At 42.2% G+C, this 24,654-nt stretch overlaps 1 protein-coding gene across 2 annotated transcripts in view; it reads right to left on the bottom strand.

The window, feature by feature from the left end:
- CUNH10orf90 (chromosome unknown C10orf90 homolog) overlaps positions 1-24,654 on the bottom strand; it is a 65,261-nt gene that overhangs the window by 14,050 nt on the left and 26,557 nt on the right. For both annotated transcript variants that reach the window (XM_027655318.1, XM_027655319.1), the window contains exons 2-4: positions 19,605-19,699; positions 16,258-17,341; positions 1,284-1,535 (exon numbers count right to left, since the gene is read on the bottom strand). In XM_027655318.1, coding sequence (XP_027511119.1) covers positions 1,284-1,535; positions 16,258-17,341; positions 19,605-19,699 — 1,431 coding nt within the window. The remainder of the gene's footprint in view (positions 1-1,283; positions 1,536-16,257; positions 17,342-19,604; positions 19,700-24,654) is intronic.

The raw sequence follows: 24,654 nt of genomic DNA, 5'->3' as shown, positions 1-24,654 counted from the left end.
TTCGCTGGCTGCTACTCCCTGCACAAATTAGGACCAAAAGAGGCTCTGTGCTCAAAAATCAGAGTTGACAAGATTCTCATTTGGAGGACAGAATGACTCCAAAATAACAAAAGAACTTCGGAAGAGCTCCATATGAACTATTTTGAAAAGTCACACTGGAGTACTTCTTCCTTGCCAAATAAATTGATTTCTAGCACTAAGTATCTGGGAATAAAGCCCGTTACTGTTTTATTTCAATTTTTGGTTACAATAAACTTCAAATATTTTCCTCTTTATGACATATTGTACATATTATATTGTACTTAAAAAACATATTAAAATGATCTGTGTTGGGTACATTTGCCTTATAAAAGCCTGAGCTGTATTTCCTCCCTAATACTGTTCTTAGTAACATTTTGGAATAAACCTTGAAACCTGTGAACATGAAATTAAACTCCTCAATAAGCCAGGTTTACAGAGGTGTGGATTAACTTGGTCTTTGACAGATCTCAGTGGATCCTTCACTTTTTGTAAAACAAAACTCACTTCCAATTAGGAAAATTGAACTTCAGGCACTGAGAGCAGAATTTAGGCTTCTCCCAGCTAAATGGGTGTTACATTCAGTAGCTTTATAGTCAATAATGAAAAGGTTTTGCCTACCTGTCTACAAAAAACTATTAAGAAAAAAAGGGTGTATGACCACTACAGCGTTTTAAGGAATAAATTTCTCACAAACATATTGATATTAAAGCCAAATTAATCTCAGTATTCTTCTGCAAAAATATCTTATGCATGAATACAGCTGCTTGTGTCACCTCCAGTTTAGCTGCGAGAATAAATGTTGGAAGTAAGACATCCCAGCCGCTGCTGAACTAGAGGAAATTATGTTTTACATGCTGAAACCTTGTTGATAATCACAGTTCAGGCTGTTGTGTCAAAAAGAAAAGGTTGCAGAAGTGAAAGAAAGGTATCAGAACGAGGTTGTAAAAATAACCTCATTTCTGGTGGTTCTTGGTTGGACTGGGGCTGCTTGACTTTGCAATTTTAATGCTTTTTCAAGATTTTGTTGAACCTTCCTTACAAAGCAAGCCTATCCTTCTCATTTTAATCTTGTTTTCTATTAACCATAGCAATGTATACAGTCAGATTAGCTGATTGATCTCTCACCAGATGACTCATACTCTGCACTTAAAGCTGGACAAAAATGGCCTGACTTTCCATTATTTCACATTTTTCTTTGAGGCTGATCTCATCGTATTATTGAAACCATATTCCTGACAACCCCAGCAGGATTTGTACCTTACTTTTTAGGAGTTGGTTTTGCCTGTGAACGTTTTCTTCCGAGAGGATCCTTGATGATGTTTTTGTATTGCACATACAGTTGGAGACAGACAGTTTTGGTTTGAGGACGCCCTGTGCTTGGATCTCTTTGGATTTGGAGGTGTCTTTGGAGGGATCTCTCCTTTTTGATGAGCCAGCAGCAGTGATTGCCTCTCTGGATACTGCATCTGGAAGAATGCAACTCCTCTTTCTGCTTCCCAACAGCATTTGTGTTCCTGTAAAAAACAGAAAAAAACCCACCCAAATCCTATATCATGGGAATACTTCTTTTTTTCACAGTCCACATGATTTTTATTCCCTGCAAAACTGCTTTCAGGAATATATTTTAAAAGTTGTAACTGATACAACTTTTATCAGGATTGCTGTGCAGCTGTACTGTAACAAAAAGTTATTGACAGAAATAATCACAGAGGGTATAAACAATCTCAGAGGGCACTATTCAGAAAAATACACTGCCCTTCTAAAAAATACATACACACTCTGACGGACAGCATGGAAGAGTCAAGATATCTCTGACAAAAAACTGTGTTATGTGTCTTTGTCTTGCCTGTTATTTGCTTAAGAGGAAGGACATGGACCTCTTGGAGTAAGTCCAGAGGAGGCACCAAGATGATCAGAGGGCTGGAGCAGCTCTGCTGTGAGGAAAGGCTGAGAGAGTTGGGATTGTTCAGTCTGGAAATAAGAAGACTCTGGGGTGACCTAATTGTGGCCTTCCAGGACCTGACAGGAGCCTGCAGGAAACATGGAGAGAGATTATTTACAGGGCCTGGAGTGACAGGACAAGGGGCAAGGACTTCAAACTGAGAGTAGGTTTAGATTTGATATTAGAAAAAAGTTCTTCCCTGTGAGGGTGGTGAGGCCCTGGCACAGGTTGCCCAGAGAAGCTGTGGCTGCCTCATCCCTGGAAGTGTTTAAGGCCAGGTTGGAGGGGGTTGGAGCAACCTGGGCTAGTGGAAGGTGTCCCTGCCCATGGCAGGGGTTGGGAATGAGATAATCTTTAAGGTCCCTTCCAACCCAAACCACTCTAGGATTCTGTGATTTAAAATTGATTAAACCAAATGTCCATTTACAAAGGTGCATTTTAGGCAGAGTTTGGAAGGGAGAAAAAGTAGAGTACCAAAACAAAAAAAAATCAGGAAATTATACCCAAGAAATTAGGGACAGCATGGAAAGGGCATCAGGCTCAGCAAGGAGAGAAAGGAGGAGCAGATGGGAATTGTTTAATGTCCTTGTAAGCCCCTTGTAGCAGCAGCCCCATGGCCATGCACACAGCACAACTCTGCTCCTCCTTTTTAATCCTGTGCATGAATGGCCTATTGGCAGTTTTAGTCACAGGCTGGATCAGACCTAGAGATTTATGTAGGGGGGAATGATCAATAGCTATTTAAAATCTCTGAAAAAAAATGCAACTGAGACATTTGGGAGGTACAAGGGGAAAAAACCCAACTAGTTGTAGCCCTAACCACAAAGCCAAACAAACCAGGCAGGGATCGTCCTGCTCTATAATGTGGACACAAAACATTCAATAAATGACTAGTGTTTCAAATACAAAGACTTTTTAAAGGTAGATTTAACATAATTCCTTTCTCTGCTGACTCACTGCCAGTGGCTGCCCCTCTCTAAACACTTCTTTCCCATGTCTTGGTTGTAGACAGAGGGAAGATTAGAAGTGTTTTTCTCCTCTGAGCCAATCCATGAGAAAGGATGAGATGGCACTGGTGGTATTTAAAAGCCTTGTAGACATGGCACTTGGGGACATGGATTAGTGGTGGGCTTGGCAGTGCTGGGGCAATGGTTGGACTCGATGGGCTCAGAGGGCTTTTCCAACCTAAATGATTCTGTGTTTCTATGATTCTATCTGAGACACTTTCTTATTTCACAGTCATTCACTAAAATCAGATCTTGCAGTGTGGCAAGTTTTCAGTTCACTTTCCCAATCCTTAACCCACTCACAATAGATGAGAAATATTCTTGCCACAATATGATGGTCTCCTATGCATTTTAGTGATCTGAGTGGCTCTTTTTGACTACCCTGTATTTCTGAGGAAATCAGAGCCATTAAGAAACAGCATTTACTAGTTTTCCCTTACCATGCAGATCAGAAAGTTTTGAACACAGAATCACAGAATTGTTTAGGTTGGCAAAGATCTCTAAGATCATCGACTCCAATCATAACATCTGAAGTTCCTCTCTGTAACTGTTCATACAGGGAGACAACTTCTCAGGGGATCCTCTAATGAGGGATCCATGAAGATCAGCACAGACAGAAAAAACCCAGCCTTTTATTTCATTGATTGAGATGAACCCCATCCTAAGCAATTCCACAGCCTTACAGGGAATCTGCTCAAAGCAAGGAGGTGCATACAGAGCTCTCACATTCTGGGGTAGCATCCAAGCTCTCCCTCTCCTCTCTGATATAACTTATTTTTCTCCTTGCTTTTCATGCATTGCAAATATTTGCCTTATCTTTTGTCAAAACTGATCTCTCTTCCCAGAGGGAAATAGTTTTGATGCAAATGCTCTCAGCAGACTGGACAGACTCAATTCTGTGCATACACTCAGAGTTCATCCATATACAGTGACCTGTTCCTTCAGTCCCTGACTGATCCTGTGCCTGCAGTCACACACTATGTTGCCATGAATATCTTAGGATATATAGAGAGGAAAAAATATTGGGACAGATTCATGGGGTCATGCGCATCACAGAGTGTTTGTGGGAGGAGGTAGGAACATACAGTGGGGTAGGAGAAGATGAAGAAAGCAGCAGGTAGCATTAACTGCAGGGGAGGAAGTCCTTTCACTAAGGCAGCCAAAATGTTAGATGGATAGAGGGGAAAAAAAAGAGGGGAGCTAAGCCACAGAAAGAACTTGAATGGAAAACAAATTATCTCATTAAATCACCTTTTAAACTGAAAGAGTTTACTGGCCAGCAGACAACAGAGAGAAGAAGAAACTGGAAATGAGAAAAGTTTCTGCTCGTCCATGGCTACATCAAAGTAGGAGATAATTTGCCTTCATATCAAGAAATGGTCTGTGCAACAAATGTGTGTGTGTTGTGAAGCCAAACAGCTTCTTCACTGAGACAGTCAGACAGCTCAAAGCATGGCTGTGTCCCCAGGAGGGACTGTTTGCTGCTGCTGGGCATCAGTACCCAAAACTCCAGCTGGAATCGTCAGGGTGGTCAAAATGGGCTGTAAGGAAGAAGGATAAAACAGAAGAGACCAGAGTGAGTGAAGGAGCAGACTCTCACATCTCTCCTCTCTAACTTCTTAGTGTATTGATCTGAACAAAGGAAAGAAGAGTGTTCACACTCCATTTACTCCTAACTACCAGACCAGTTATTTGTGGATATTGGCTTCCAGGTGTAAGTACAGGAACCTTCAGGAAGTGAGAATTAAGCTCCAAGAAATGCCTTACATGTGGTGCAAATGGAGACAACCTTCCCTCCTCACTGCACCCCTTCCCTGCTAAAAGAAATGCCACCAATGGCATTCACCTCACAAGGTCTGGGGAATACCTATAAAGACATGGATTAGGAGAGAAAGAAATGCACCAACAAAACTAGGAATGGGGTCTCAAATTAGAAAAAGGCGATGGATGTTTCTTGGTGTTTTGTGACAATAAAAGGATGTTTAAGAAAGAACTAAAACCAGCACAATTCCTCATGAAATTCAGGTATAAAACCACCACATTCCTCCTGCATGAAAACTGTCTTCCTTAGATCTTGTTCTAATATCATAACTAAATCTTAATCCTTATTCGATTCACAGTATGGGGGGATTTTTAAATTTTTTTTAGTTAATTAAGGTGATAAAAAGGTGTGTCTTGTTCTTGTCTAACACTGAAGGCAACCAGAATAATAACAGAGTCAATTTGCTAAATTCTTTCCTCCAACTCCCTCTTGAATTAACCTTTCTGTTCTAAAGGTGCACCCAGGTGCAGTGAATCCACAGGAAAACACAGCACAGCAAACCAGACAAGGGCTCCAAAGATCAGCTCCCTCATCCTCAGGGCAGCTCTCAATTACCTTCACTAACGAACACAGATGCAAATGATATTGAGAAAAAAAAAAAAAGAACAAGGCAAAGGTACTTAAAGGTAAGATCACAGTGTTTCACTCTGTACATTCTGGACCCATTTTTAATATACTGTGTGGGGAATTAGGACTGTTACTCTCATTAAGACTATCTGGAATTGTATATCTAAATCCCCATGAACCAAACTTGAAATGTATATGCCCCTCTGAGAGCAGCTAGAATTGCAACTGGATGACTAGAAATATATGGTTTTCCTATTATCCCAGCTGAAGAAAGACTTTAAAACTAATGAACAAAGACATGAAAGTGTAATGCTTTGGGAGATACAGGAGAGCAAAACTCAAAGAAACAGAGAACAGAATGACTCCATTAATAAAATTCAGCGAGTACAGATCCTAGTTGTAAAAGTTCAGGAGAAAATTTAAGGAACAAAGTCATAATTACATTTGGAGAAAGGTCATTTTTGTCCCGTGCAAGAAAGAAGATGACAACAGCTAAATTTTTAAATAATGGCTTAGTGAAAACCATACCATGGTGGAAGAGTTAAAAATATTCTGTGAAACCAAGGGTAGGTTTTCAAAAACTCCTTAAAAAAAAAAAAAAAAGAATCCTTGATCTCTGAGAAAAAGAAGTATATTGTTTTACTGTAAAGTATCTTTTTACATTCTCCCTCCTCTCCCTTCAGGGGGTTTTGCTAACGGGAAGTGACCCTGCATTACAGCAGGTTAAACTTGCCTTTCCTCGAGACACACACAATCCAGGCAAACATCCCCTTTGCCATTGTTACTGCCTTTTTTTTTCCCCCCCCTTTCACTTTACAACAGGATAATGCAGCTTTTCATACTTGCATAGAAGACTCTTCACAGTGTTTCAGTGGGGTTTTTTGACGATTTGTGACAAAGTGCTCCTTTGAAATTGGCCAAAGTTCATTTTAGCAGCCGGAGCACCAGGAATCCTCCCTGGCCACCAAGTCAGCCCGACACAAGGTGCCTGGGAAGGAGACACACAGTGCTGATCCACTGTGTGTCATTAATGAGATCAGACACCCCCACTGTAGGTAGGCTTTCCGTTCCAGACCACCCGTCAGGTTTTTTTATTTTAATTTAATAAAAGCCCCATGTCCTGAGCTGCTGAGCTCTCCTGGACCTCCACGGTGGGAGCCAATGCTGCCAATACCCCAAGCAGAGAGAGCAGCAGCAATTAACATTCCTCAAATATGAGAAACTTCTGCTTTCTTCAAGATTTAGACCCAGGGATGTGTAGGAGTGGGTTGTACAGAGCCCACACGTGCCTCAAGCAACGATCCCTAATCCAAAGCAAGACTCCCGATGACAAAGACTGATGACTGAATTCTTATCATGAATCAAGGATTGCCACAGCTAAGCCACGCGATCTTAGACATGAGTAAACAGCCCACATCATCTCGGCAGCCTGGTAACACAGAAAGATGGAAACACTGAGAGCAATGACAGTATTATTCATTATTTCAGTGTTTGTCAAGGGATGCAAGACAGGACGGATAATTTATTTTTCACATCGCTGCCGAGGAAAAGGCATCACTTCTAATCAGTCAACAGGCTGCAGTCGGCAAGGAGTGCTACAAAATTCAGATGTTTTTACTAAACTTTCTGCTGACCAGCAATGAGCCCCATGTCCCAAACTGCCTCCTGATGTTTGTCAAATGACTCATTTACAAGAGGCAGCGTCAGCTGCTGCTCAGCATTAGCATCCATGGAAACTACCTGAATTGCTGGGAATGTAGCTCTGCCCGTGCTCCCTATTCAAAATGTGATGCTAAACAAGGTCTTGATTTACCTTTCAACAAAAACCTGGGGTTGGATCCTGAGAAACGGAGCTGGGTCATGTCCTCAGCTCCGTTCTCAGAATTGTCAAGATCCAAAGTCAAGGTTACTTTGCAAGCTTGAAGCAAGAGAATCAGACAGCCCATTACTCCCAATGAAAGTGTCATTGTACCTGCACTAATTCTTTTTCAAACAGCTCTGCCTGGTGGGGATAAAGCTTAATTATCTCAGCTATATCAATAAAACCTCAAGCTAAGAGTCTAGATTAAAAAATTATCTCTAAAAAAAAAGGTTATCTTTTTCCTAGCTCTCTCTTTTGGGTTTTCTTTAAACCATGTTGACAGCTGTGGACATATTTCTCAGAAGGAAAAAGGCTTTCTTTTGGCAAAAACTAATATTTGACTCTAGGAAGTTGTAATCATTTATAAGAGAAAGCTTATCAAGTGTTAGGCTTCAAACCTTATAATCAGTCCAAAGTAGGAAGAGCTTCTTGATGTCAAGAAACAGTTTGTTTACAGAAGGTTTTTGGCAAAATTAGTGTAGTCCCACACTTGGCTTCAGAGCAAACAACCCCATAACCAGCTAATCCACAGCCCCTCACAGTAAGCCTCTCCGTGGTGACGGCTAATTTATTTTCTCTAAACACTTCACAAATAACTAACTGACCTTCTTTCTTGGTGTCAAACAAGGGAATGACACTTATTTCAGGGAGGTCATGGGTACAGATGTGCTGCTGAGGACGGGACGTGGCACTGACTCCAACTGGCACAGAGAGGTTCAGTGGAAAGAAGGATTTGCAAGGGCTGCACCAAGGCTGCCACTTTGATGCAGTTCAATGGCGTCAAGTTGCACCAAAGAAGGTTCAGATTGGACATCAGGAGGCATTTCTTCACTGAAATTTAAGGTAAGTGATATAGTTCAGTGAGCATGACAGTGTTCAGTTGAAGGCTGGACTTGATAATCCTGGAGGTCTTTTCCAACCTTAATGATTCCATGACTCTATCAATGGCACCTGCAGGAGATCATCTTACACTCCAAATGATGACAGTGTATTGTTGCTGCAGAACATTTCAATGGGCAGCTAATAATCCACCTCCATGATTCGATTTGACAGCTTGCACCAGTGAGCTCCCAATATCCAGCTGGTCGACTACAGTGTTTCCATGTTTTGCTAACATTTTGCCCCTTTACTTCCCATGAGTTGGGACAGAATAAAAAGAAAAATATTTCCTTTTCATTAAACCTTTCATAATTTGGAGGTTGGTCAAGCACCTCCAAATTATTTTCTTATTTAAGATAATCAGTCTTAGGTTTTAGACTCATGCTTTGAATCATCCTAGTTTTTCTTGCCTTGTTTTTTTGACCGTGCTGTGCCAGAGCTGTGTCTTTAACAGACCCAACACTCCCAGGCAACTGGTCCTTAGAGTGAGAGGATGTGTGTTCATATTGTTAAGAACCATGGAAACAGTTATTGAAAAATACTTTGAAATTTGCTGCTGTACTTGTGAGACATTCCCAGTAACAGCCACGAACCAAAAACCTCGGAGTCAGAAATCCATGTTTGCATTTCCAGGATGTCATGCTAGAAGCTATCAGGCACTATTGTAATGACTCAAGGAGTAATCTGATGCAGTGTGACTTTAAAAAAAAATGTTCAGGACAATTCAGAACATTTAAATGGTGATTTGCAGGGTAAGAAATGTATCGACCACTTGTTATTCTCATCATGTCCAAGGCACCTAGTTCAGCTCTTTCTGATAATTTACCGCAGCCAGGCTGAGCCAAGTATTCATTTCACAGACTGCAGAAGGGTTGTTCCTGGTTTAAACCAAGTGTGAATTAGGGCAAAATGAGGCCCTTTACTCCAGTGGCATAATGCAGTCACTGAATCCACATAGCCCATCTCTTTTAATCATTATTTTAATGATTCCAGTATTCCGTCTGCTGCCGCTTGCCCTGAGTGCTAACGAGTGACTTGCACTCTCCAGAGTCTTTCATTCCAAATTGTCTCACATTTTTACCAACTCTGACAGCTCCAGATAGAAATGTCATAGAATCACAGAATCACAGAATTATGTAGGTTGGAAAAGATCTTTAACATCATCGAGTCCAACCTAACCAAGATGGAAAACAGCAGAAGAATCAAACCCTTAACTTTCACAAGCCAAAACAACTTGGATCTTCAGACAATATGAAGATCGTTGGGAAAATAATTCTAATTCATGTGTTTCACTCATAGAAATATATTCCATAACATCATTAACAGAGCAGACTGTCTGTTTCTCTGTCTTCTTGAGAAACAATGGCCTTTCTATCCAACACATTCATTGCTATGTCCCATAACATAAAACTGAGCCTTTAATCCCCAAAAGACACCTGAAGGTGAGGAGCTCCTTCAGCTGCAGCCAAATTATTTTATGATCATGCCCTTAGACAAACAAAAGCATCCACCAAAAAATCCCAAACAAAAGAAAAACCAAGAAAACCCAACCACCCCCCCAACCATCCCTGACTGCTCGTTGCCTTAAACCACAGAGAAATCATTAAAGAACAATCATATATATAGGAAAATAATCTCAGCCTGGGCCACTGTGACATCACAGTGACATCATTGAAAAACAGCTTAAGGGTAGCTTTGACTAACACAACTTGAACATCATCCATCCCTCTTGCTTTCATCTGTTGTCTAAGATCTCCAAGGGTAGCCATTTATCCATATGAAGGGCAGGCCACACAACTCCTCTGAGTCCCATAGTTTAAATAAATAGAATAATAAATACCCCTTCATGCTGATCCCTTACTTCTCTTACACCCGAAGACATCACCACCCCTTCCTTGGTTGCACCAGATGATGGGGAAACCAGCAGCAGGTAACTGAAACAAAAAGTAAGGCTCAAGAGCCTGATACCCCATAAATGCGAAAGGGCCCATCAGAGAAGAAGAGACATCCTCTTACTTCCAAAAAGTGAATAAAAAAGCTCCAGGATAAACACAGACAACTGCTATTGCCCATCACACAGGCTGAGGTCTGTCTTGAAGGCTGGCAGCATCTTCCAGAGTCACCCAGAACAGGACTGCCAATTCCCCACCGAGTTTTCAGCATCTGAAAGGATCGAATTCTCAATTTCTGAGCATGTGACGCAGTACGTGAAGGTCACATTGCAGTGTGACACAGACCCAATGACACAAAATGTCTAGACTAAGGAAAATTGACAGCCTCCTCCATTTTAAATTTATACCAGATGAAGGGAAACATCAAAGGAGCGCTTTTTAATGGGCTTTTTGGCATGTGGTGCTTTGTTCTTAACAAGTCGGCACCAGCTGCTGCGTCCATAGTGCCAAGTCAGTAACGTCCCTGGCCAGATTCTGGGCTGATGTAAATCAGTGTCACCCCTCTGAAGGCAGATATTTCTATTGGTTGACATCAGCTGAAGATTTGGCTCTCTGTGCTTAGCAGGTGCAAGCTAAAGTAAAATCTTGTGTGCCATATTTCATATTTCTCCTGTCTTCACCATCCCTGCTGCTGTACACATTCACAGGCTGGAGAGTTAATTGGCATCAGCTGGAGCTACTCAAGTTTCTATACAATAAATTCCATATTGTAAGGAACAGCTTTCCTCTAATTATATCTTGTTCATATATATATATATATATATATATATTATTTACATACACACAAATCTTGTGCTCTGCCTTATTGCATGGTGACTTTCCCATAAACAGAAGATGAGGTGAGAACACAAGATAGGCCATATTCTTTCACCATAACATTTCAAATACTATTTAATAATTGAAAGTAAATACTACTTATAGTCTTCAGATTTCCTAGTTAGCCCATCCTGATTACCAGAAGTACATATTAGTTTAAAGGTGACCTACAGGATTTTTGTGATGCACAAACATCTCAAGTATCAGAGGCTCTTCAATGTGTATTTAAAGCACAAATATATTTTTATTTTTCAGGTAGAAGCACCTCAAAGTCCCACAAAATCAGCTGTTCTGCTTTTACTCCAGTAGGAGTATGTATATACATACCTGAGCACTGCATAAAGAAATTAAAATAGCTCTTGAAACAAATTAAAATCTAGCTATTTACCCCTTAGAAAACATGCTGCTGACTTTAGCGCTTGTTAATAAAACTCTTGTCTAAGAAGGAAACAAGCCTGTAATCATCTGGGGCCATTGAACACCCCAAAAGCCCAGATCCCATCTCGGTTTTCCCTCTTCACTGACTTGGGTTGTTTTAATTAAGTGAATTATGCTTTCAAGTCACCTGCCGTTCTCTTTGGGAAAAGATACAAGCAACTCCATTACCAGCTCTCTGATCTGTCCTGTTCACTGATGTAAATGTTTTCTTCCCCTCCTGAGCATTTCATTCCGGAGCTCTGCGGAAGGAACACAGGTAATGCAACTCCCCTGGGCACCCCCACTGGTTCCCAGTGCCCACAGCTCCTGCTTACAACCATCCCCTGTCTGTGTCATCATTCACCTTCCACTGCTGACTCACTCATGGAATCACAGAATCGTTAAGGTTGGAAAAGACCTTTAAGGTCATTGAGTCCAACTGTTCCCCCAGCACTGCCAAAGTCACCACTAACCCACATCCCCAGGAGTCACTTCTACAGAGTTTTTAAATCCCCCCTGGGATGGGGACTCCACCACTGCCCTGGGCAGCTGTGCCAGGGCTGGACAACCCTTTTGGTTTCCTACTTTCCAATCTAAACCTTCCTCAGCACAACTTGAGGCCATTTCCCCTTGTCCTGTCCCTCGTTCTCCGGCAGCAGAGCCCGACCCCCCAGCTCCCCCCTCCTGTCAGGGAGTTACAGAGAGCGAGAAGGTCCCCCCTGAGCCTCCTTTTCTCCAGGCTGAGGCCCCCCAGCTTCCTCAGCTGTTCCTGGTGCTCCAGATCCTTCCCCAGCTCCATTCCCTTCCCTGGACACACTCCAGCCCCTCAATGTCCTCTCTTGTTTGAGGGACCCAACACTGATCCCAGGATTTGAGGCTTGGCCTTGCCAGATTCCAACACAGGGGGACAGTCACTGCCCTGGTCCTGCTGCCACACCAGTGTTGATGCATATCCCATAATCCTGATGTTTACATAGGAGTGTGATTCATGACATGCCCTTTTTTCTTCTCCCCCCACTCTCCATGACCATCTTCTGTATCTCAACATAGAGCTGAGGAAGCCAGCACAGCACCCACCATCCAAACTGGATTTACTCTCCACCTCGGTGGTTCTTCCTTAATAACTCTGCACAGCAGTTTTGGGTATGACAACAAAAGAAGAACAAAACTGTAGCTGTTGGCAGAAACTATTTTGGTTTAGAAAATAGCTGATGTTTGTGAAGGTGCTCAGGCATCAAGAGGTTTACAGTTATTTAAGCTTAAACAGATAAATTCAGACGTTGGCATTTATAATCTTCCATAGAAAAGTGATGATACTGTTTAATCAAGAGGTCAAAATTAATTTAAAGTTGTCCCATTTTCTTCTCTTTGCCCCTTTTTAATAATTCAACATAGAGCCCAGTAGGTAATAGATTGTAAAAGATGGATGGAAAACTAGATATTCATGTGGAATATACACTCACGAAATTTAAGTGAGAAATCAAGATTAAAAATGTTCCTGTTTCAGCAGAAACAAGACTAATCTTTTCATTTTTAACTTACCTTGTATTTATGAGACATCAGCTGCAGACAGTGAAGGAAATTGCAGCATTCCCTGAAAAGCAGCGTTAGCAGGTTCTGACAGCTTGTTAAAAGCTGTGACCAAAGGGAGGGTGATGCACATCCATCATCCGTGACAAGGACCCCATGGAGCCTGGCCAGGGTTTCCCCTTGGCCATGCTCTGAGGTGGGTCCTGTGGCTCTCAGTGGGCCACTTCACACACTCCTCCAGCTGCCCAGGGGATGTAAATGCCGGTCACTCACTAAAATAAACACATTTAAGTCCCACGACTCTACGTCCTCCCACAGTTCAAGTCTGACTTCATGTGTAACATGGATTTTGCAGCATTTGGAATTCAATTTCTTGCCAGATGATGGATGTAGAGACCCAAAACAATGGAGCCGGTAGAAGATACAGTCCATAGTGATGAAATCACGGGATCATATTCCATCCTTGGGATGCTACAGCACGAAACAAGGCTTTGAACACTGAGTCTGAGAGATTTGGATTTCTACATATAATTACCACCCATGAGCATAGCCCAAAATTTACATTTCATTAATAATCCTAAAATATCCTTTTCATATGTGGTACGTGGTAGAAATACATAACTCTGGAGATCACCTGGAGCAGCCTCCTGCTGAAAGCAAGGCCTTAGATTAGGTTATCCAGGTCTGTGTAAAGCCAAGTCTTGAATACTTGGATTTGAACACGAAATAGTATGAACAATCCTGTAAGCAGAGTTATCATTACTTTAGTGAAGTCACACAAAAAATTAGGAAAAACAGATATTCCAAAGAGGCTGTGACTCAACTGGCCCTTTAGGAGACAGCAAAACTGGCCCCAGCACCTGTAAAGCAGAGAAGTATTTGGGTGCTCATTCCAATTCAGATCCTAATAAAGCAGCCTGTACATCCTGGAAACTACATTTACAGATTTCATACACAGAAGTGTAGCCTTGAAAGTAATTTTTCTTCTTTTTTTTTTTTTTTAACCATGGTGATGTTATTACTACTTGTATTTCTGCTGGCAGGAAGGTATTGCCTCCAGCTGCAAACCAATATAAACTCCAACTTTCTGGGTCATCAGAAATGTGATGGACAAAGTGCTTTCTGCAGTTCCTTCAGCCAATAAGATAACTATGTTAAAGTACTAACATGGTGTCAAAAGTTGTTTGCTGCCCCTTCTTTGCTAGTTCTTCCTTCTTTTTAAACATTTCATTTCACAAACATTTAATTGCATAAACATTTAGCAGATTAAAGCTTAACATGAGTGGATTTGAGCTAGTAAATACTGGAGGGAAAAATATCTAAAATAATTGGGAATATGTTGTCGTATGAAATTTCTTCCCCAGAAAGGTGGAGCCCCCATCCCTGGAGAGATTTAAGAGCCATGTGGATGTGGCACTTGGGGACATGGGCTAGTGGTGGCCTTGGCAGTGCTGGGGGATGGTTGGACTTGAAGGCCTTTTCCAACCTTAATGATTCTAAGATTAATCTCATACTGATCACTTCTCTCCCTCATTTAACCCAGAACTAAAGGGGACTCACTTTGTCATTCCTCCCAGGTTAAAATCATACCAATTGTCTTTCATTTTAACGAGCAGTGTGGATGTCTCGTGTGTTCAACCAGGTTTCTCATGATTGTCACATTTAATGGTTGATGGCAGTGCAAGACCTCATTACTTCAGTGATCCTGGGGAGAAAGGCTGTTGTTTTGCAGCATTATTCTGGTTGTTTATACAAATTTCACACAGGAAAGTTGTAGTAAGCTGATAAACACCTTCTTATATGTTACAAAGGGTTTGAGCAAGAGAAATATATATCTTTACGTTCTACATTATTGCTCACACAAAAGGTGGAAGCAGTTAAAAAGGTAACACTTCCCATGTTTATTTACACCTATATTCTTGTGTACACAAATGGTGGAAGTCCTTTTTCAGAAACCAGTATTTCTCAGCTTCTTACCTCACTGATTTCCTCTTTTCAGTAAAACTGTGGAACCATGAGCAGTGTCCCATTTCACTTTCTAATTGCTTCTGGTAAAAGCAATTCTTCCATGGCCACCATGGTATCACCAAGCCCAGGGAAGGCTCAGTGTTATTTTATTCCTTGTTTCAGTGGAATATCACAGAGACACCTTAGATGGTTTTGAACAAAGCCTTGAATACGTGACACTCCCTACGGAAACTTCAGGAGGACATTGTTATTTGAAATTGGGATGTATGCAATGAAAAGCTTAATTTGACACTGTCATCCCTTTACAGTTCTCCCTCCAACCCTTTAGCACCAGTTGGCATCTTCCCTCTCCTGCTTCCCCTCTGTGCCATCTCCCCCCCAACAACACGCAGCCTGGATTATGCTTGGAAAACACAAAGGAATATTTTCTCTCAGGTGCTGCTCCTGCATCCCTACAGCTGCAGGATCAGTGTCATTGATTTCAGGCATGGGAAAGGGAGAGCAGCAGTAACTTCAAGGAATTTTTACCTTGTCCAGCCCTCAAGACAAGATGCAGCTTCTCATCTTTTTTTCCATGTGCACACTGCGAAGATGAAGCTACAGAGGAATCTTAGGAAGTAGCTTATGTTCATACACTGACCCTTAGATCAAAAAGACCATATAAGAACAAGGTAATTGCAATTAAATGTAGCCCAAGGTCATGGGATACATGGGGGGTAAGTTTTAATCATCGTGCTTTTGCTGAAAAACAGACTTGCTCATTGACATTCCTCCCATCCACCTTCCCTTCCTGGAAAGTCAATAAACTCAGCTGTGGTTATCCAAATGTGCTGGAAAAAAAGCTGCACTGTAAAATACCCAGTGCAGCAGGAGCTGTACCACTCTGGGCACCAAGCAATCCCCAGGGCCCCTCTCCCTTCCCCAAGAGCAGTGTTGCAAAGGAAATTTTATGCTTGCAAAATGCTTGGAAATGTTGGAAACAAATACGTTCAAGATTTGCAAACCATTTACCTGGATCCACTAGTTATAAAACCCTGGGCTTGTTACTGTAGCCTTCTAAACTAAAAGCTGAAAACAAGAGCATTTTTGATTGCAAGGAGCACAAAACCGAGCTCAGTGCAGTCATCTTCTGAATTTCACACCTTGAAATTCAGCCCTTATTCCAAGAAAGACCTAATTATTTTCAGGGGATAAGCACTTGCATGTTGCTGGGAGAAAAAAAAAATTACAGTAATAAATGGTTAAAAATAGAGGTTTAGAGGAGAAAACACAGGTGGAGTTTTCCCTATCAGCTGATGAGCAGCATGGCAAATATTCATGGCAGTCCTGGAAGTGAAAGCTGGGCTGTGCTCTGACTCACTGTGCCTTTGCAGAAACAAGCGTTACTGTTATCTGCTCACACAAAATCACTGTGGTGGGTCTGTTCCAGCCTGAACCTCTGCTCCACCAGACTGAGGTTTATGGAAATTACTTACCTGGCTCATCACTTGAATTAGGAAGTTGGAGGGAAAACAGAGTGTGAGAGCTGCCAGAACGCTCATCATCTTCCTTCTTTGTTGCTACTACGTTATTATGTCCTCTGGGTATATCCACAAATGCTGGAAGTTCTGAGATAAGGACACTTTCCAAAGGGTATTTGCTACCCAAACAGCCTTCCTTTGTTTTCACTTTATTAATTACCTTATTTTCTGTGAAGTCTGCACTCAAGTCTGATCTGAGTGGAGTCTTGTTTGCTCCTGGGAGCTTTGTTGGAGCTGTCTCCTCCATGGGCTCTCCATTAGCTATGCCATCTACTCCATCTGCTGTTAATCTGGACAAACTGCACTTTATATTGAAGGATAATGTGGATCTGTATGTTTTTTGGCATTTAATCCGAGGTTGGTCAATGCACACATCAAGGGACTTGTCTAAATAATAGATGGTACTTGGGCACCGCTGAGAAACCTGGAGGTGGACACAGGAGAAGAATGAAGGTGGTACTTTCTCCATCCCACCACTGCTTTGAAGGCCCAAGCCAGTCTCCTTGATTCCAGGGTCAAAAAGCTGCTTTTGTGGCTCTTCACCTAATCTTGGGCAAGACCCAGAAACCTTTCCTGGAGAGGCACGTTGGTGTGTGTGGCCTGGTGGAGGCCACTGAGGGAGGAGAGCAGGGACTCTGCTGGAGGTGGGGGACACAATGCTGGGGTCCTGCGCAACCCCAGGGCCACATGCTGTGTCCTCAGAGCCCACAGCCACACGTCTGGCTGTCACAGTTATGGAGGCAAACCCGTTCTGCTGCTTTGGACACCGTTTTTCCTCTGTGACGTGAGAGTCCAATGGTGACTTGGTGTCTCCTAAAGATGCCTGAACCTCCAGTCTGCTGGGAAGTACCAAAAATGCTCTGGTAACCTTGACTGACCCATGGTTAGATGAAGACTGCTTCGTGTGGCAAGCACTGGGCTGGGGGATCATAGACTGCATAGGCAAGGCAGGCTGCTTTCCTTTGGATTTATTCCCATCAATCATCTGTGAAATGATTACTGGTGAAATCAACGCTGTATTTTGTGAAGAGAGAGATTCCTGCAAATGAAAAGATTCAAATTATCAACATACTCTATGTGCAACTGTTTCTCATCTACCAGCTATCACACCAGTTTTGTTCAACCACAGACAGTTTTGTTCAATATCTCTTGTTAATTTTCTACTCATATTAAATTTTTTTGTCACTTAAAAACACGTTCTTGAAATCAGCTCTGAATTGTCTTGGAGGCTTCAATGAAAACCATATCACTGGTAAAAAAAATTAAAGTTTAAATTGTGTTCCACACTATTATTTTGAGTATTTATTCTGTTGCCACATTTGGGATTTGTAGCTGTTTAAAAATGGACATGGCAAAGGCAAGTGCCAGTTTCAGACTCTAAACCTCTCTTTCATGATGGTCTGCTGGAATCTGAAGTACATTTAAATATATTATGGATCATTATGCATGACATCACATGGTGCAGAGAACCTGAGGGCACAAGGGTCATCGCAGCTCTACAACCTCATCAGTTATAAGCATGGAAAAACTTCTCCATGATCCCTCCCATAAAAGTGGTACCATTACTCAGATAGGAGTTCTGGGTACTATTTTATTTAATTAGATCCCTCTTGCTTATGATTACTTGGTGATACCTACCAATGATATAAAAACATCTATGTCCAAGATTGATTGACAGTGGCCCAGATTCATTTTTCCTCCACGACAATAAATATCTATCTTGATATTCCATATGTTACTTCACTTGAGGTGTCAAAGGAGGTGCTTTCATGTTCCAGCTCTCTGACAAAGAGTAAACCTGAGTTTAAAACCTCCTGCTATTATTATCCACGTGGCTGGTCACATAAGTCACATGCAATAAAGTATCTGGCCTAATCTCTTTGCTGCTGTAAATTGGCTGATTAGATTGCTCCTGCCCTGTGCTCCCAGATCTTTTGATCCTAAGAGAAATAAAAAACCCAAACACTGAATTGGCATGCAGGATCTGAGGATCAGCTCCATAACGAAAGCTCAGCCCATGTTTAGGTGCCATTTACTCCTGCTTGTTATGAGCTCACCCCAGTCCTATCTGGGCGTCTCTCATCTGATAATCAGTGCCAGGGCTCAACAAGGGTTTCACAGAACACAATATTATTCAGACTGTGAGGGTGGCAGTGTTGTGACCTCCCAGGTACCAGGGTCATCCTTGTCAGGGCTTTGGTGCCAGAGCTGGGACACTGCACCAAACCACATGGGGAGATGATCTTTAAGGACCCTTCCAACCCAATCCTGAGATCCTATGAGAGCATTCCTGTGTTCCTGTCTTCTGTGCAGGGAAACACCACCAAAACTGGGCTCCTTTGTAATTCTTTGGAAGGGGCTGATTGAGAACCCAAATGGGTAGAGGTAGATCAAGCGTTTATTAACGAGGTGAAATGCCAAATAAATTTTATCAACTCTTTAAACCAGCTGCCTGTGGTTTTGACAATTCAATAATTTCACAGCCCCAGGGAAAGCATTTTCTTCCTTCTCTGTTTCTTTCATGGTTTGTAACAACATTTGCCTCATATTTTCTGCACTTCATTTACTTCTGCCTCCAGGTTTAAGACCTTTGCATGCCTTCCAAAACTCTCGCCTTCCCCAAGATTTCTACAGGGCACCAAAGAAGAATGTTCCTTGAGAGACTTTATTTTGGATGCATCTCTCATGCTCCAGTAGTTAATTTGACATTTATTCCTTTTGTTAAGGGCTGCACAGATGGAGACATCCTGCAAGAGTCCAAAGGCATGTCAAAAACGCTCCTGATTAGCTACAAACTCCTGCACCAGTATTTTAAATAATTTGCTTTTCTTTTTTCTGCTTGGATATTTGTATTATTTCCTCCTCCCAATCTTTGGCAAAGAAATGGATCCTTAAGGTTTGACCAGCAGATCCTTTGCTCGTTGGGAGCTTTCAAGCTTCACTGCACCCTGTGAGAAAAATCCGCACTCACACAAAGTAATTGTGGGGATGTGAAAGCTTCAGGCTTTATCTTGAGAACATCTCAGGCAGAGTGTACTGATATTTGGGATGCCACTTGATTTAGTCTCCTGGGGTGTTTCTAACAACTTCTTTTCCCCAACAAAACAGACAATTTTCCCCCCTGACCAAGAGCGCACAGAACCACAACACTTAGCCATCATTTTATTTGGCTTTTCTGCTGCCTAAGCTAAGCCTAGCTAAACAAAACCAAGTCCAAACACACTGCTCAGCAATCAGTGATTGTTTTCTAAACCCTCATGCGTTCTGCTGACTGCTATCCAAACAGAATTTATTTATTTTACCTTGGTAGAGCTCGATGTTCCCCCACCAGCCCTCTCTTGCTGAAGGCCTGAGCATGTCCTGTGACCGTCAGTGCTCCATTGCTTCTGTGTCACCCCTGGGGAAAAACACAGAGAAAGGAACATTATTTCCAGTGTTCTGGAGGAGATGAGTTAGAAAATGTGCTTTTAAATGGAGTGCAAGCAGGAGGGAAAGAGCTCCTGTAAATGATCTGGTTGCCCTGGGATCTGTTTCTCCCGCTTCTCAGGAGAGGTACTTGAACCACCCCTGGGATCCTGTTGCAAGGATGTGGACAGTCTCACAACGTGTTCAGGGCTGATCCAAAGCTCCAATATCTCTGCTTTTGATTTCCAAAGCTTCAGGCATGAGTGTGGAGGGATCAGGGAAGATGGGAAATGCAGATTCCAACAAACATCCCTTTTGTGCTGTCTGCAGAACAGGGAGCACAAACCAGCTCAGGAACGGGGTGGACACTGTGAGCTTGATTTCATTTGCACTAAGTCACCTTCATGTTTAAAGAACTGCAGTAATTTCAAGCCATATCACCAATTCTATTACATCAGAACATTTCTAGTTCAGGGCAACTATTACACCAGTACATCAGCCTCTGCTTTTGCTATTTTTTTTTGTTTTCTGTGAGCTCTGCTCTCTCTGCAGCTTTTTACATGGAGCTAATTTCCATTTAACACACAGGCTGGGCCATTGCAATGATGCATTACGTCTGCTGTCAACCCCTCTGCCAGAAATTACGTTACTTTCTATTTTGTATCAAGCATCCAAAATTAATTTTCAGAAATTCTCCATTTGGACTGAAATCTCTTGGCATTCCTGGCTGTTGCTTTACAGCAACATGTCACACCACTGCTAAGCGCTTTTGTATTATTTTTCTTTCACCTAGACAGCCTGCCACAGAAGTTTTTTGCTAAGCAGAATTTCAGTTTATATGTAACAATACATTAACAAAGGAATGTAACTCAGCTCCACTTCAAGAAGTGTTTTTTAAAGCATACTCACCATAACAGGCTTCATGGCTTTGTCTCCTTGGGTGAAGGGAAGAGGGGAAAGAAGAGATCAAGATATCTCCTTCAGTCCCACCACATCTCAAAACACTTAGAGGATGTTTGATGAACCTTTTTTTTTAATAAAGTACACCAAAATATACTTTAACACTTGACTAGCACAACTCCAAGATGCCAATGGCACTGTGTTTATCCGTAGCTGGCATGAAAAAATAAGTCGGTTTTTGTCATTGAGCAACAGAGAGTCCTGAGCAGCAGAGCAAACAGCTGGACTCATTAGCCACAGCATGGGAAAAAAAGAGAATCCAGAAAATAGCCAGAGCAGAGGGCCCACGACATGTTTTTTTGGCAAAGAAATAATGCAGAGTTGCAATCAGTGAACCTGATCTAATGCTGGTAACTGTTGGCACCAAACGTGGGCGAGATGCCCTTGGAGCACCTCACCTCGTCGTGGGGCACAGAGAGGAGTACAAAAACAGCAAGGGAAAAAAATCCATCAGGATTCACGAGCAGTGGAATGGAGGTAACTGCTGGGGGAGCCTCGTGGAAAGGTTATTTTGAGTGTGTCAGTAATGTGATGAGTTACATGTGAATGCCATCAGGATGAAGAGTTGCTACATGTGCTGTCTTATTCACTTTTTAAAACAGCTAAATAGAGAATAACTTGCAGAGAAGGATAAAGAAGAAATTCTTGGATTGAGTTATGACAAGATCTTAAAAAATCCAAAATTTTGTTTAAAAAAACCTTATGTAATAAAGCAACAAATTCCACTGAGTTATCAGTATTTTCCTCAAACGCTTTACAGTAAGAAACCCACAGTTGTCTCGGATCAAGCAGGAAACTACAACAGGAGAACATCAACTTGTGAATGTCAACCAGTGCACAAGGAAATCCAGAGGGCTGGCCAGAGATAAATCAGATCCAGACAGGCTTCTTTTACCAGATGGCTTTCCATGAATTTCATTCAAATGTACTTCCAGCACAAAAGACTGACACTAAAAAGCCAAAGGAGAACAAGTTGTCAAAGTCCACATTGCAGATTTCATATAACAGGTAAAATATTCTTATCAAAGTAATCTCCTATGATTAGCAATAATCTGTAGGTAGAAACTTCCAATTTTCTACAGATCCCTTGGAATAGATTGGTTAATCCTTGCTTATCTAACTTTAAAAAGTAGCTGTTTCTGGAGCAGAAAAGATGGGAATAATTGAGGTGGGAAGAAGAAGAGGAGGAGGAGGAGGAAATATTTATTTTCTTTTCTAAATCATTCACAGTGGAGTTTTGCACTGCCTTTCTTACCATATCCTGTACAATGACATTCTCATATTACTATAGGAATCCTATTGTTGGAAAACACTCAAACTTTTGGCAAGTCATTTGATCTCAATGCTGAGACAGATTAAATGGCATTGGTGGCAAAAGCACCAGTATTTTTCCTGATATTATTAAATCTATTCCTGGAAGCTTCACGTGTGTTAATTCATGTCACCAGAACAAGCAAAGAAAAAAAACCTAAACCTTTAAAAAGAGCTTGAGTCTGTGTTTGAAATGAAGACACTACAGGGAGCACAACGCTTTAGCTGAGATGTGTCACATACCAGGTTTTCAAATTCTCCTTGCTGACAAAACACATTGCACTGGAACTCTTGTTACACAACGAAACGCAAAGTTCAGTTTTTCCCTGGTGCGAAAGCACGAAAGAAATGGCATTTCAAGTACTTTCCATCTCTGTGGGGAGCATGAGAAACTTATTTCTATCCAAGCTGAAATCCCATGGATTTGTTTAACCTCCCCAGACCTTCCCTTCCCACCACGATGCACCTCTCCAGCTTACACTAACGGGAGATGAAACGAGGAATAGAGAAGCAACTGCTGGCAGGTGACCTTTGTCCTGTTACATCTTCCCTCTTTTTTTTTTTTTTTCCCCTCTCAAAACGCTGTTTGTTGAACCAAATGATACACTCCTTGGCAAGGCATCTGGACATCCGGCTCCAGACCAGGGTTTTCCTAATTACGGAGTGCAGCTGGAACCGATTCTCCCAGTCTCGAGTGCCTGGATCTCTGCCTCGGGCCAACTGGCAGCCGGCTCAGATAATGATTCAGAAAAGATGTACTTGTAAATCAGCTCGCTGAAACACAGATCGATTGCAAAGGTGAGGGTGCTGCTGAAAAACAGCGTCCTCCGAATATTTGGCATGCACAGGACAGCCCAGTGTGGAGCCAGCTGAGGTTTTGTACAAAACTTGAGACACACAGAGAAACAGTCCATGGAAAATGCTGGTTTACCAGTGTTTCAGGTGTTTTCTAGACATATACAGGCTGCCTGCTGGGGGATGTCGTTTGATGATAAACTACCTACAAGAAGGACATTGAGGGGCAGGAGCATGTGCAGGGAAGAGAACGGAGCTGGGGAAGGATCTGGAGCACCAGGAGCAGCTGAGGGAGCTGGGGGGGCTCAGCCTGGAGAAAAGGAGGCTCAGGGGGGACCTTCTCTCTCTCTGCAATTCCGTGACAGGAGAGGGAAGCTGGGGGTGGGGGTCAGGCTCTGCTCCCAGAGAACAAGGGACAGGACAAGAGGAAATGGCCCCAAGTTGCATCAGGGGAGGGTTAAATTAGAGTTTAAGGAAAATTTCTTGAGTAAAAGGGTTGCCAAGCGTTGGAACAGGCTGCCTGGGGAAGTAGTAGTATCACCATCCCTGGAAGTGTTCAAAAAACCTGTAGAGTGGCCCCTGGGGATGTGGGTTAGTGATGGGCTTGGTAGTGCTGGGGGAATAGTTGAACTTGATCTTAGAGGGCTTTTGCAACCTAAACAATTCCATGATTGACACCCAGAGCGACACTGGGCAGAGGTGGAATGACTTCAGACCACTGGCCCTGGCCTCATCTCCAGTTTTTGTCATGAAAGTTGCATATTCCGTTCATTTACTATTCACATGCTGACAAATTTCAAATGTGTGTCAGCACTTCTGGTCTCCTCTGCTCTGCTCCAAGCCCTGCTTGCTCTGTACCGCTCACATCCCCCGTCACCGCTGAGCCACCAGCATCACCTCCCAATGAACTCCTCCAGAGCCTCCAGGAACCTCCAGCACTTCCCTCAAAATGCCGTAAAACAGCACTGCAGAACATGAACACTGTGAGAAAAGAGGAAAACTTCTCCACTTTACAGAAAAATTATCTTTTTGGCTGATCTTAGATGATCATCTGTGAGAATGGTGAAGGGAGTTGGGCTGCCTCCCACATCCATGGCAGCCAGGATCCCTACAGCCCCCTAGTCAGCACTGTTGATTATCCAAAAATGCTCAAATTCCCTATTTGGAACTTGGGAGCAAAAGGACACCACTGGCTTGGCTGCAGGGTCAGCCATCAGAGCAACCACTCTGTTAATACAATACTTTTAACATCATTAAACCTTCTTTTTAAAGCCTTTTCCTCCTTCTGTGCATTATTCCTACTGGAGGAAGTAATTTATACTTCCTTCTGTTTAAAACATTAGAACTGCTTAAATTTCCTTGTGACTTCTTTAATTCAAATACCTGAGGAAACCTCGAGGACAAAAGTGTCATCATTAAAGATTCATTATGCTCCCTCTCAGAAAGGGCTGGGAGAGATCATCACTCGCTCCTTCAGATCTGAAGTGAGTCATCCAGAAAAACCATCCGGACGTTTCAGATACATCTGAGATGAAAGCCAAGGCAGAATGAACACCGGAACCAAATCCATGTCTTCTGGTCTTCTTCATGTGTCATAAAGAAGGAATATCATAAGACTGCAGAGACTGCTGTCATCTAAAATAGAACTGAACACTGAAGCTGAAGTTCACATGCTTGATATTAAAAGCAGAGACAGATGAATGCTGAAAATTCCAACTTTTATCAGAATCCCTGATGATATTAAATCAATTTATACGGTATACCAGCAAATGTTGTGTTTACTTGTTAGTGGAGATAGTGATGCATCTCCAGAAAGCCTTGGAACAGGCACAGAATGGTTTGGGTTGGAAGGGACCTTAAACACCATCTCATTCCACCCCC

Source organism: Corapipo altera, unplaced genomic scaffold (genome assembly GCF_003945725.1).
Source record: "Corapipo altera isolate COAL_440 unplaced genomic scaffold, ASM394572v1 180, whole genome shotgun sequence".
NCBI classification, from domain to species: domain Eukaryota; kingdom Metazoa; phylum Chordata; class Aves; order Passeriformes; family Pipridae; genus Corapipo; species Corapipo altera.
Note: the sequence above shows the minus strand (reverse complement) of the source record. Positions and strands in the feature narration are given on the sequence as shown.